Source organism: Herpailurus yagouaroundi, unplaced genomic scaffold (genome assembly GCF_014898765.1).
Source record: "Herpailurus yagouaroundi ecotype Mexico unplaced genomic scaffold, PumYag 140, whole genome shotgun sequence".
NCBI lineage: Eukaryota > Metazoa > Chordata > Mammalia > Carnivora > Felidae > Herpailurus > Herpailurus yagouaroundi.
Window position 1 is genome coordinate 75,961,109 of NW_024412395.1, and position 15,030 is coordinate 75,976,138.

The window sequence follows — 15,030 nt, forward strand, 5'->3', positions numbered from 1 at the left end:
TTAAAAGAAAAGAAAAAAAAGAGCCCATCAAAAAAACCCTAGTATTTTTAATTCTTTTAATTGTTTATTAATTTTAAATTTGTTTTATTTTTATAGCTATTCAAAATGTATTTACTTTGAGAGAGAGCATGGGCAGGGAAGGGGCAGAGAGAGAGGGAGAGAGAGAATCTCAAGGAGACTCGGGGCTGTTGGCGCCGAGCCTGATGGGGGGCTCAATCTCACGAAGCATGACCTGAGCTGAAATCAAGAGTTGGATGCTTAACCGACTGAGCCAGCCAGGTGCCCCTAAATCTCTGCTTTAAGAGCAGAATGTATTATTGATTAAGCTAATGATGACATTTTCTCCAGAATGTATTAGCATAGCACTAAGTAGATATTTTGCAAGTATTTGTTCAATGAATTCAGTTGGGAGAGGAGAAAAAACCCTGGGTAGTTTAAAGAAGAAAAAAGACCTTCCTCTGTTTGTAACATGTTACTGCTGTTTTTACTTCTTCTTCTTCTTCCTTTTTTTTTTTTTCCAATAAGCTATTTATTTATTTTGAGAGAGAGAGAGAGAAAGAGAGAGTTAGAGAGAGGGAGGTTAGGTTCCCAAACTATTAGTTTCAGGTCTAAGTGATCCCATTTGGACTCGTCAATAAACAGGGCATTTATAAAAGTTGGCAGTTGGAATATTCTAGGCAAAAGACTCTTCCACACCCAGAGGCATCTGAATGCAGACCTTTACTGGCCTTTCTCTATTAGAAATTGAGGAGAAAATAGCGTGCTCAGCACAGGGCTACACACATAAAAGAAATCCAATAAACATGTGCTGAATAAATTGTAAACTTAGATTATAAATTCAACGTGACGGGAAGGGTAAGGAAAGGATGCTAAACAAAGAGGATATTGTAGGAGGCACGGGAGGTTTTAAGATGATCTCTGTTGGACTATACAACCCTTTCAAGTCCTTCTGGTCTCTAATAGGTAGAAAAAGACAGAGCTGACATAGCTCTTTAGCTGTATAATGAACAGGGACAAGAATTTAATCTCCTTTTTCTTTTCCCCACTCTGAATCAGGGAAAGGGAAAATTATTGTCTATTGACTGCTTCCTCACTAATGATGAGAACTTCAAAGATAGTGAAAAGGTTGCTCATGTGATTAATAGAGCACAAGATTAATAGAGTAAACCAGGCAGCTTCTGCTCATAGCAATCATGACTATTTTTTCTGGCAGTGGGCAGATTTCAGTTTGAAGGAAGACCAAAGAGAAGAGGGGAGAAGAAGCACAGGCCTCTTGCCAGACACAGAACAGAAGCGAAGAAGCGTGCTCAGGGGAGCCACGGTGCCCATGCTGTATGGACAAGAAAGCCTCACCTCTCATCCTGGAGGCCTGTGAGATCGTTTCCAGATCCTGTGAGACCTTGGAGAGGTGTGGGAAGGCCCAGAAACCAATGAAATTGGACTCCTTCCCTCCTCCATTCAGATAGGGGTGACAAAATTAGTTTTAAAAAATCCGTGACATTCTCCACACTCCAACACCTCCACAATACGATTAACCCTTTGTCTCGTTCTGGCATTAGTGACATTGTATAAAATATCTCTGATTGTATCAAGTTGACCTCCAGAATTCTCTAGTCATTCACCATGCAGAAATCTCTTTAATTCTTTGCTATGCTCTGCTTTGTTTTTAAATGCTTTTAGAATGTCAAAGGGGTGGGGTGTCTGGGTGTCTCAGTCAGTTAAGCATCTGACTTCAGCTCAGGTCATGATCTCGCAGTTGGTGAGTTCGAGCCCTGTGTCAGGCTCTCTGCTGACAGCTCAGAGCCTGGAGCCTGCTTCAGATTCTGTGTCTCCCTCTCTCTCTGCCCCTCCCCTGCTTGCACTCTGTTTGTCTCTCTCTTTCTCAAAGATTAAAAAAAAATGTTAAATGCATATGTTTAAGAAGACAAAAAATCTTCCTCTGTTTGAAATAAGTTACAGTTGTTTTTACTTCCTTTTTTTTTTTTTTTTTTTTTTAGTTTAAGTTTATTTATTTTGAGAGAGCGCAAGAGCACAAGTATGTCAGCGCAGAGCCCAGCTCGGGGCTCAAACTTGCAAACAATGAGATATGACCTGAGCTGAAATCAAGAGCCAGACGCTTAACGAACAGCCACCTAGGCACCCCTGCTTTTATCTCTGAAAGACCAGAGTATGAGCCAATTCTAGGAGCCTGGATCAATAAAGGAAGGGGACAAAGGCCAAGTGGGGTGGCAATCCTTCCTTAAGAGCATTGCTCTTGCTGCCTGGCCTCAGAAACTCTGCTTTCATCAGGTGTTTCTTGTCACCTGCTGGGGCTTCAGCAGCAGCCTTCCCTTCTGCCATGGTCCCTCCTCTGGCCATCTTCCTCCCTGGCACCAGCCTTCCTGAGAAACAAATGCTAGTCACAAAGGGCCAGCCAGCACATACTGTTCAATCCTACCCTAAGTTCAAGCTACTTCTCCTTTAACTAAGATGAAGGAATGGAGGCAACAAAAGGTAAAAATCATGATAATGATGCTTGATCTGAAGCCAACTTGGAGAAACAGCAGGAAAGCAGATATCTAGATTCACACAGTGCCTGCGATATAAACCAAATTCTCTCAATCTGGATTTCCCTGTCATTCCAGGCCAGTATCTCCAAGGTCATAATAAAGGAGTAAAGGAATTTTCCTAAAATATAGAAAGCTAAACAATTCCTTAGGACTTTGCAAATAGCTTTTCTGTAGTCAGTCTGCTTTTGCAGCAGAGAGTCTGAAGTTGCTGGCAGTATCTTTGGCTTTGCAACTGACCCTGGAGCAGAGGCAACAGAAAAACAAGGTCACACTGATAAGTAAAAGCTTACAAGATCACAGCCGCCTTTAGTGGCTTCTTGATGCTCATAAGATAAACTCTAAGCTCTTGACCATTATGCAAAGGCCCTCAATATATCCCAATCCTACCATTCCAGCCATGTGATCTTTCCAGGGAACATCATCCATACTTCTATTTCAGTGCCTTTGAACTTGGCTTTTGGTTCTGCTTGGAATGCCTTCTCTAAGCCTTGCATACCCTCAGAACTTATCCCTGACCTTCAAGATTCACCTCAAATGTTACTTCTTCTCAGAAAAAGAAACCACTTAGTCACTTCAACAGCTCTTACTTTGTTGAATTAGAATGACTAGATTTGCTTCCACATGTTTTACTGTTCCCAAGACTAAGCTCCTTGAAGGAGGCACCAAGTCTTTTTTATCATAGCTTCTTCAGTCTTTATCACTGGCATAATGCCTGATATACAGTAGGCAAACATATCACAGATATTTATGGAATTAATAATTCTTTAGGTAAAACTGAAGCTTAGCTTATTATAATGTTCTTTTGAAATTTAAGCTTTGTTACATTTCTATTTGTATTGTTAATCTAAAGATTTATAACTTGTCATATTTTAATGAAAAGGGAAGAGATAACTATAGCTGACCAATAGATATTTATTGATTTGACTTGAATATTCAAAGGACCAGTAAAGTATAACTTAATATTCAACCTACCTGTTGCAAAAAAAAAAAAAAAAAGAAAAAAGGAAATATTGTTCTGGAGTTGAGACCACAATCCAAGGATGCATGCAACCACCAGAAGCTCAAAGAAAGTAACTGATTCTTCCCTACAGTCTCCAGAGGAAGACTCCTCCGGAGTTGGAGGGCCTCCTCCAGGGCCTCCAGAGGTGTGGCCCTGTCCACACCTTGATTTTGGCTCACTGATACTGATTTCAGACTTCTTGCCTCCAGAACTGTGACAGCATAAATTTTTGTTGTTTTAGGCTACCTACGTCTAGCAGTCTGTGGCAGTAGCCACGGGAAAACTAATACAAGAGGTGTTAGGATGTCGGGCCAATCATGAAGGAGGAAGACCCAATAACTCACTATAACTGTGTTAGCTTCTCCTGAATACATTGAACATGGATAGACATAGAAGCTGGATCTAAATTCTTTATTCCCTTTTGAGAAAGGTGGAGCTTCTTGTCATCTAATTCACAATACAAAATAGATTTGGATTGAAAGGTCTATTAGGAACCTGAGTTTTATGTGAATAAAACTAGATGTTGTGGGTTTTTTTTTTTTTTTGATACAGAAGGAATGAAAATAAGGATCCATCTTAGACCATTAAATTAGATAAGACCCCATCCATGAGTCACATGATTTTGTAATGGACCACATATTTTAACCCATTAATAAAATTAGGTAAGTATTTGGAAGAAAAGCCATTCTTAAAATATTACCTAAATTTCCAGGCATATATTTCACATGATAAAGAGAGTAGTTTCAGAGAAGGGAAAAATAGAGGACAATTTAGATGAGCATATCTTTGGATGTTTTGGGGCATAATGGGCAAATGATTCTCTTCTTGGTGCTATTCATCAATTGTGAGCTCTGAAATAGAACCAGTGAACTGTTGTTCTATTTTTTAAAAATCAACAAACTCTCTTCCCTCCAAAAAAAACCCCAAACAGCTCCCCACCCCCCAAATGTTTAGTTCCTAGTATTCTGGGAGCTTTTTATTAGTACTCTAGATGCATAAGATATCATCCAGTTATTTTAAGCAAAATTGAATAGCAAAACTTTTCCTCCTCCCTTCAAACGTGCATTCATTGGGTAAGTCTGGCCCTGAGATAATCTACCCGAAATCTTGGCATCAGAGATGATTTCACCTTAATCCTCCCACAATAATGTGCTCCCAAGTGGCAGTGAGGACATTCTAACTTTCTGCTAAAATATTTCCTGATGACTTTAAAAAAAAATTCCACTTGTAAAAATTGGGTTATTTGAGGTTCTATGATAGAGTTACATAAGTATTTTACATATTCTGAGAACAATCCCATTATCAGAAGTATGTTTCTCTGTCTGTGGTTTGCCTGTATATTTTCTTTCTTTTTCTGCTTTTTTTTAAAGTTTATTTTTATTTATTTTGAGAGAGAGATAGAGAGCAAGCAGGGAGGGGAGGGACAGAGAGAGAGGGAGACACAATCCTAAGCAGGCTCCACACTGTCAGCACAGAGCCTGATACGGGGTTCGAACTCACCAACCGTGAGACCATGACCCAAGCCGAAATCAAGAGTCAGACACTTAACTGACTGAATCATCCAGGTGGTTCAGTATATTTTCTTAATGATATCTTTTGATGAGAAGACTTTAATTGTGATGAAGTATAATTTGCCAAATTTTAAATCATGTTGCTTTCTTTACTGTCTAAGCACCTTTGCTTTCTATCATGTCACAAATTATTCTTATATTTTCTTCTAGAAGCTTTTAAGTTTAGTATTTACATTTATATTTATGATTCACCTCAGATTACTTTTGTGTGTGATGTGAGGAAGGATCCACGTTTATTTTTTCCTCCCAGGTGACTGTCCATTTATTCTAGCACTGTATGTTGAAAATCGACTCTTTCCCCCCATTAGTGTTTTGGCACCTTCGCCAAAATCAATTGACAATAAAAATGTTCTGTTCCGCTGTTGTATTTATCCTCTCCCCGACACCAACCTGCCTTGATTTGTGTAGATTTACAGTAAGTCTTGAAATCAAGTAGTGTGATTCTTTTTTAAAATTGTGGTGACTATTCAAAATTGTTTTTCCGTATAAATTTTAGAATCAGCTTGTAGATTAAAAAAAAAAAAAGCCTGCTGGTATTTTGATTGAGACTGCATTTAATCTACATATCATTTTGGAGGAAAATGACATCTGAAAAATAGCGAGTCTTCCAATCATTGAATACTATATTTCTCTTTATATTAGTGTTTTAAATTTTTCTCTAAGCAATATTTTGTAGCTGTTGGTGTGGAGGTCTCATACATATTTTAATTTATTCCTCTGTATCTTATTTTTGTGATATGTAAATGGCATTTTATTAAAATTATTTTATAATTGCTTGATCCTTTTTTTTTAAGATTTTATTTTTTTTAAGTAATCTCTACACCCAACGTGGGGCTTGAACTCACAACTCTGAGATCAAGAGTCACATGCCCTATTGACTGAGCCAGCCAGGTATCCCCAATGCTTTTAATGTATACAAATTTTTTTTGGTATGTTGATTGACCTTGTATTCTGTGGTCTTGCTATATTAAATTATTCGTCTTAATAGTCCATTTGTACATTCCTGAGAACTTTTTATATATTGCTAGATTTGATTTGCTAGCATTTTGTTGAGGATGCTCACATCCATGTTAAAAAGGAATGCTGGTCAGTAATTTCTGTGTCATGCTTTGCTTTTAGGCTACAGTTGCCTCATAAAATGATTTGGAAAGTGGCATCTTCTCTTTCACTTTCTGCAAGAGCTGTACAACATTGGTGTTACTCAAAGTTCAAGAGAATTGAAAGTTCAATATAATTTACCACTGTAATAATCTAGTCCTGGAGTATTCTTTGTGGGAAGTTTTAATTTCTTTAGTCAGGCTTATTAAGATGCAACTTACATATTATTCTTAATAAACAGTTCCCTGAATTTTAACAAATGCTTATAGTTTTGTAACCATCATCACAATCAAGATTTAGAACATCTCCCTCACTTCCTCAAATTCCCTCAAGCCCTTTTGGAGTCCCTGTAACCACTCATCTGCTTTGTTTGTAGTTTTCCTTTTTACTGACTGTCATAAAAGTAGAATCATCCAGTATGGGATCTTTCACTTACCATAATGTGTTTGACATTCGTCAATATTATTTCATGTATCAGCTGTTCACTTTCCCTTTTTTTGGGGGGGTGAAGTAATGGTCCATTTTAATGGGTGTGCCACAATTTTTCTACCCATGTCCCAGGTGACAGATAACCTTGCTTGCTTCCTGTCTGGGGAAATTATTAACAAAGCTGGTATAAATATCTACATACAGGTCTTCATATGGACATAGGTTTTCATTTCTTTTGAGCAAATATAGGAATGGTATTTCTGGTTCATATGGTAAATGCCTGTTTAACTTTATAAGAAATTGCCAAACTTTGTACAAAATGACATAACATTTTGCATTCCCACCAGCAGTGCGTAAGAATTCTAGCTATTTCAAATCCTCACTAGCACTTGGTATTGCCAGTTTTTGAAACTTTCTATTTTAGGTATTGTAGTTATCATTTGCATTTACTCCATGACTATGTTGAGCATCTTTTCTTTCTTTAATTTTTATTTTTTATTTTATGTATTTTTTTTAGAGACGGGGGACAGGCAGAGGGAGAGAGAGAGACTCTTAGGCAAGCTCCACACCCAGTGCAAAGCCTGACATGGAGCTAGATCCCACAAATCTTGAGATTATGACCTGAGCCAAAATCAAGAGTTGGACAATTAACCGAATGAGCCACCCAGGTGCCCCATCTTTTCATGTGCTTACTTTGCGATCCATATATCTTCTCTGTGAGGTCTACTTACGTATTTTGCTAATTTTACAAGACCAATGCTCTGACCCCTGAGCGATGCAGTCTTGTATTTTGTTAATTATAAATTGGTTTATTTTCTTATTGCTATACTTCGAGAGTTCCTTATATATTTTGGATGCGAGTTGTTTATCAGGTATGTGTTTGTTTTCTTCGCACTTGTGAATTATCTTCTCATTTTCTTAACGTGATATTTTGAAGAACAGAAGTTGTTATTTTTGGTGAAGTCCAATTTATCAAGTTTTTATTTATGCTTTGGGCTTTTAAAATATTTTTAAATTTCTATTTTAACTTCTCCACTAGCACCTTAGCTGTACCTATTTGGATTATTATTTTAGTGGTTGCTTTTGGGATTATAATGTATAATCTTACACATATGGATAGCCACAGATAATAATCCATTAGAATTAGCTAGGGTAATTGATAAAAGAAAAACTGTTTTCAATTATTTCTATTTTTTTAAAACTAAATTTATTTTTTTAAGTTTTTATTTAAATCCCACTTAATAAACAGTGTTGTATGTTTCAGGTGTACAATATAGTGATTCATCACTTCCATACAGCACTCAGTGATCATCACAAGGCCACTCCTTAATCCCCAGCACCTATTTCACCATCTCCCCACCCAATTCTCCTCTGGTAACTGTCAGTTTTTTTCCAGTTAAGAGTCTGTTTTGTGGTTTGCCTCTTGCGCTCTCTTTTTCCCTTTTGCTCGTTTGTTTTGTTTCTTAAATTCCACATGAGCAAAAAGACAGTATTTGCCTTTCTCTGGCTGACTTACTTCACATAGCATAATGCACTCTAGCTCCAAACATGTTGCAAATGGCAAGATTTCATTTTCTCATGGCTGAGTAATATTCCATTGTGTATATATACCTAAATAAATTACTCAGAAATAAATTTAAAAAATAACTTCTGAGTTTTTCTAAATATATTAATCTACTAGTGAATATAATATTTAGACCATAATTATTTTTATTATATTAAACGCCAACATATACAAAGGTAAAGAGAATAGAATAATGCAAACCCATGTTACTTATCACTCAGCTTCAACACTTATCAACACATAGGCAATTTGTTATGAACATAATTGTTTTTTATTAAATTAGGTTTTTGAGGTATCTTGGGTCATTGTTACTATTGTTTATTAAAAAACATTGAGCAGGGGTGCCTGGGTGGCTCAGCCGGTTAAGCGACCGACTTTGGCTCAGGTCATGATCTCACAGTCTGTAAATTCGAGCCCCACATCAGGCTCTGTGCTGACAGCGCAGAGCCTGGAGCCTGCTTCAGATTCTGTGTCTCCCTCTCTCTCTGCCCCTCCCCCACTCATGCTCTGTCTCTCTTTGTCTCATAAATAAACATTAAAAAAAACTTAAAAAAATATCGAGCAAATTTCCACGATGTGAAATATGCATTGCTAAGTGTGGGAATACAAAGAGGTGGCATATGGAACGAGATAAAATTCCTGTCTTCTAGGATCAGACAATCTACTTGGAGAAATACTATGGTGTGGTAGAAAGGGTTTCAGAACCAAATTTAACATGCTCAAAACTGAGCTCTGCCATTCCCTGGCAAATTATCTCATCACTCTGCACCTCAGTTTCCTCATTCGTTTAGTAATCTTACTTTGCAGCTGTCATAAAAATTAGAAACGATACATATAAAGTTGGGAGCACAGCACCTGACATGTAGACATGTCAAATAAATGTCACTATCAAGAGCTGCACAGAAAAAGCACACAACACCTAATGTGATGACACTCACAGGGTATGGAACTATGACAGTAAGAGCTGGAAGTAGGGACAAGTAGATTAGTTCTGACTGTAGTAGTTGATGATTTTTGTGAAGAAAAATTTGACAACAGAGTTGTGGGAAGGTATAAAATTTTTTTAGTGTTTATTTTTGAGAGAGAGCACGAGCAGGGGAGGGGCAGAGAGAGAGGGAGACACAGAATCCGAAGCAGGCTCCAGGCTCTGTAGCATAGAGTCTGACATGGCGCTTGAACTCATGAATTGCAAAATCATGACCTGAGCCAAAGTCTGGCACTTAACTGACTGAGCCACCCAGGGGCCCCGTGGGAAGTAAGTTCTTAAGCAAAAGCAGAAAAGTAGCAAAAGGCAGCAGATACTTAAAGAAGATACAGTAGCCCACTTTGCTTGTGTGACAGATCCTACTTGTTGCTTCCTTTTATCCCTTTTGCTACGGACTGAATTGTGTTCCCCCGAAATTGATATGTTGAATCCCTAATCTCCAATATGCCAGCACATTGATTTTGGACTTTCCAGCCTCCATAACTGTTGTTTTAGGCACCCAGTCTGTGGTATTCAGTCATCGTAGCCAAACAGACTAACACATCTTTCTTCTTAGACGTATTTGTTTGGGGAGGCAACATAGCCAACTTAAAACTTGTTTCCAGTCTCCCTTGTATTCCTTAGTGGCCATGTGATATCATTCTGGCCAGTGAGCTGTAGACAGAAGTCTCTGAGGTGGAAAAGGGATGAGAGAGAGAGAATCTTTTGTAAATAAAAGCAGAGCTCCTTTTGTTCTTTTCCCCTCCTTCCTCTTCAAATGGAAATATCATGTAGCCACCATTTTGTCAAGAAAGCCACACATTAAGGATGGAGAACTAATGGGCTACAAGGAGCTTTAGCTCTTGATGACTTCAGGGAGACTTATCCTCAACTTTCTACTTGAAGCAACTGTTTGTCAGATTTTCTGTTTCTTGCAAACTAATCCTAACTCAAACAGTTTGTGTGGGGAGGAGATGGGTGTCTGGAAAATGGCAGAAGGACTGGAAATGTAGATTGGCCAAGTGGCCAAAAGAAGGAGTTTGTACTGTAGCTTAAAGAACATAGCAGGAAGAATAAAAGGTTTTTACACAAGAGTGATAATACTAATTTGCTGTTTAATAAAAGATGAATGGTAAAATAACATGCAGGTTAGAAGTAAAGTGTGTGAGACAAGGAGAGAGATCATTTATGAACCTGGTGTAAAATGTGGAATGCTGGTAATGACAGTCGGAATGACAGTGGGAGCCACAAAGGAGTGTACCAATATAAGGGTGACCCTAAAGTGGTGGATTGATTAGGGCTTAGTAACTGATTGCACGTGGTAAGCAATGGAGAAATTATTGCACATAGTAAACAAGAAATCAAAATAAGTGGGTTTTCAATTTGTGTAAATTGGGAAGATTTAACAGAAATTTGGAAACTAAAGAGTTGCTAATTAGGGAGGGAAAGAAGTTGTAAGGCTAAATTTCAACAGTGAGTTGAAACGGATTTGTTTAGTTTAGAGAAGCTAGAGATTGGAGAACTAGGAAGAAATCACTGATCATTTCTCTAGCACCCACTAGGTGTCAGGTACATTTGCCTATTATCTCACTTAGTCCTCATGCCAGGTTTGTAAAATATTACTAGCCATAATTTAGGGATGAATATTTAGTCTCAGGAGGGCTAAATATACTGCCATTGACTCAGAGTTACTTAGATATGGAGTTGAGGGGAAAGTGTCTGATTTGGTGAATCATCCATCAAAAAAATAATGTCAGACTCACAGAGTTAGAGGAAATCTCTAAGGAAAAGTATAGGAAGAGTAACAAAGAAGGCTGGGGAAGGCACTTGGGTGGCTCAAACAGTTCAGTGTCCGATTCTTGGTTTTGGCTTAGGTCATGATCTTAACAGGTGTGAGATTGAGCCCAGAATCAGGTTCCACAGTGGGCACGGAGCCTGCTTGGGATTCTCTCTCTCCCTCTCTCTCTGACCCCTCCCCTTCACTTGTGCTCTCTTTCTCTCAAAATAAATCAGTAAACTTAAAAAAAGAAAAAAAGGTTGGGGTAAGATCATTGGAAACTTTTGTCTCCAAGGCAAGAGGAATCACTAGTAAGGTCAGGAAAGATTCTGAGTAGGAAGTGAGGATTAATACACATTGCACATCTTCAGTGGAAAGAACTCTATTTCTTAGATAGACAATCTGCTTTGAATTCTATGATGGGTAAATGGTTTCCTCTGATACTAGATCCTTTCCTGTAATGTGGGGATAATCATCTTCCCTCTAAGGGAATGAAATGAGAAGCTAAATGTGAATGTGTCTGGCATGGATTATGGTACAACAGGTACTCAATGAGTATCTGCTAAAAGGATAAATTATAGGTGACAAAGCAGTCTGTAACAAACCCCACAATACAGTGTGGAATGTTTTTAGTAAAAAAAAAAAATCACTTATTTCCTTTAATTTTCCTAAAATTTCTTCTCTTTTAAAGTTCAATTACATCATATATTTCTGATTAAGGATTCCAGTTAGTTGTATTCTGGCACCTGAAGAATTTACTGCCTTATAGTCTCACTGGGACAATGGGCTTCTTTCTTTAAAAAGTTAATTTAAGGGGCGCCTGGGTGGTGCAGTCGGTTAAGCGGCCGACTTCAGCCAGGTCACGATCTCGCGGTCCGGGAGTTCGAGCCCTGCGTCAGGCTCTGGGCTGATGGCTCGGAGCCTGGAGCCTGTTTCCGATTCTGTGTCTCCCTCTCTCTCTGCCCCTCCCCCGTTCATGCTCTGTCTCTCTCTGTCCCAAAAATAAATAAACGTTGAAAAAAAAATTTAAAAAAAAGTTAATTTAAAACTGTATGGTACTGGAACAAGATGAAGAAAGAACAAAATGGCAATTCAAAAAATCCACTCTTCACTCCCTCCCTTGTAGTTATGGTACCTAAGATCTTGTAGATAATGAAAATTAAGATAGGCCGCTGGCTGGCAGCATCTTACATTTTAATTGTTAGTGGTTCTTCGTGTCATGTGAGTCTGGCAAGGTCCTAGGTTAAACGTAACACAAAGAGAAGCTTGCCTACCACATCTAATTCGTTGCTAAGCCCTAAAAAGTCCACCACTTTATGATCATCCTACACTGGTGCACTCTCCTTTCTGGCTACTACCCCAGTTTAGACCACTATTAGTAGCATTCCAAAAGTTTTTAACTTTAATATTTTTTATTATGTAATTTCTACGTCCAACGTGGGGCTTTAGCTCACAACCCCAATATCAAGAGACGAATGCTCTACCCATTGAGCCAGCCAGGTGCCCCACTAGCATTCCAAATTTTATAGTGGCCTCATAAACGATCTCCCTCTCCTTGCCTCATCCATTTCCCTTCTATCCTGCATACTATATTACCATGAATCTTTTTTAAATAAAGATTCTTACAAGCTTCAGTATTAGAAGACCTCCTCAATGCTGGCTCCACCAGTTTCCTTCCTGCCTACTGTACCCAACAGAGCACCACTGGAGGATTATATGTCATGACACTCAAGTTGTCCTACTCAATTCATCTGGACATTAAGTGTGCCTAAAAGTAATGCCAGGAGTGACTGAGGCATTATTTCCATACCCCGCTAAGACTATTAAGGCAACAATGCTTCATGAATACTTCCATGTTTCAACATAATTTGGCTTCCTGAGCAAAAGAAACAGACACGCTATAAAGATAATGTCTCCTTTCCCCAGAAATATCTACTCTTCAGTGCTCCATTTCTCCTTGCCTCCTGTTTGGTATAGCCACATGTTTACATTTTATGGGGAGATAAAACCTGAAGCCATTTGTTTACCTTCCAGAATTGTAAAACATTTGGAAGCAAAGACTTTTCTTCTCTCAGGAGGGGAAAGGAGGCAGTGTGTAGCTTATATAAACTTCCAGATTCCTAATTTCAGGGTTCATCTCCCTGGTTCAAAACAAAACAAAACAAAACAAAACAAAACAAAACAAAACAAAACAAAACAACCCTTCTGCATGTACAGCGTTAACCTGGCTCTCCTCACATTGCTCTCCTCACATTGCCCTGAAGGAGAAAGAATGGGGCAAGGGGAACCAATGTGTATACTGCTTTAAGTAAGAATAGTCTGTTCCTGATCCAGAAATCTCATTTTTGCTCTCATGAGAACATAAATATAGATATTAAAACTTACCAAAGGCAACCTCAAAGGCTTACGAAATATATTCTAAACTAAGTTTCTCCAAAGGGGGTTGTGCGCATTAAGTGGCGTGCAAGACAACCCAGTGGAATGTGAGAGGAAAACCAAATTCATTTTCAGGTTTTTAATCTAACATTAATATAGGGACATTTTATACAAGGATTGCTAACAATGGCTTCACAAACTTTATCAGAGCAAATTATAGAAAGTGTGTGGGATATGTGCTGGGAGAAGACGAGGAATTCTACAGCACGGATGAAGGTGACAGGGCACATTACTAGTTGTTTCATTTCTTCATTCACTTCAAATATTTTATAACATTGCAGTATATGTGAGCCAGTTAAAGGATTCATGGATTATGTTATTAAATACTTATCATGGTATCTGCTTTTAACTATCACAAATAAGGAGCTTAAAAACACTCCTTATAAGAGATTACTACTTACAACAAAAAGTTGAAGATGATACTAGAATGTGAACACAAACCAAGAAAAGAAAATATCAGTGCTAACATTTCTACCCTCTTATCAGGCTTATTAGGAATTAAAAATAATAAGATTTGACAAATTTACTCCTTTCTACAAAAGACACCATACAGTCAAGACAATCTTGAGAAAGAACAAAGCTGGAGTTATCACATGCCTGGATTTCAAACTATACTATAAAGCTATAGTAATCAAAACAGTATGGTACTGGCACAAAAACAGACATGACAGATTAATGAAGAGAATACAAAGCCCCAAAATAAACCCATGCTTACATGGTTAATCTATGACAAAGAGGGCAAGAACATACGATGGGGAAAACCAGACAGCTCCACGCAAAAGAATGAAATCTGACCACTTTCTTATACCACATACAATAATAAGCTCGAATGAATTGAAGACTTAAATGTGAGATCTGAAACCATAAAATTCCTTGAAGAAAATAGAGTAGTAAACTCTCTGACATCAGTCTTAAAAACATTTTCTTAGGGGCGCCTGGGTGGCTCAGTCGGTTGGGCGGCCGACTTCAGCTCAGGTCATGATCTCACGGTCCGTGGGTTCGAGCCCCGCATCGGGCTCTGTGCTGACAGCTCGGAGCCTGGAGCCTGCTTCCGATTCTGTGTCTCCCTCTCTCTGCCCCTCCCCCGTTCATGCTCTGTCTCTCTCTGTCTCAAAAATAAATAAAAACGTTAAAAAAAATTAAAAAAAATTTTTTCTTAGATTTTTCTCCTCAGGCAAGGACCACAAAGACAAAAATAAACAAATGGAACTACCTTTTGCACAGTGAAGTAAACTATCAACAAAATGAAAAGGCAACCTACTGAATGGGAGGAGATGCTTGCAAATGACATATTCAATAAGGAGTTAACATCCAAAATATTTAAAGACCTCATACAACTCAGTATCAAAAAACAATCCAACTAAAAAGTGGGAAGTGGACCTGAATAGACATTTTTTCCAAAGAAGACATACAGATTGCCAACAGGTACATAAAGATGGTCAATACCACTAACCATCAGGAAAATGTAAATTAAAACCACAATGAGATATCACCCCATACCTGTCAGACTGGTTATTATCAAAAGACAAGAAGTAAGTATTGGTAAGGATATGGAGTAAATGGAACCTTTCTGCATTTTTGGTGGGAATACAAATTGGTTCATTCATTATATAAGATAGTATGGAGGTTCCTAAAAAAAAAA

The 15,030-nt window shown here is 38.2% G+C and overlaps 1 protein-coding gene across 1 annotated transcript in view; it reads right to left on the reverse strand.

Annotated features, from left to right (window-relative positions):
• The window catches only part of CUNH2orf66 (chromosome unknown C2orf66 homolog), a 30,816-nt gene that overhangs the window by 11,205 nt on the left and 4,581 nt on the right, over window positions 1-15,030 (reverse strand). Inside the window, exon 2 of the mRNA XM_040475743.1 lies at window positions 6,655-6,807. Coding sequence (XP_040331677.1) covers window positions 6,655-6,657 — 3 coding nt within the window. The 5' untranslated portion in view covers window positions 6,658-6,807. The remainder of the gene's footprint in view (window positions 1-6,654; window positions 6,808-15,030) is intronic.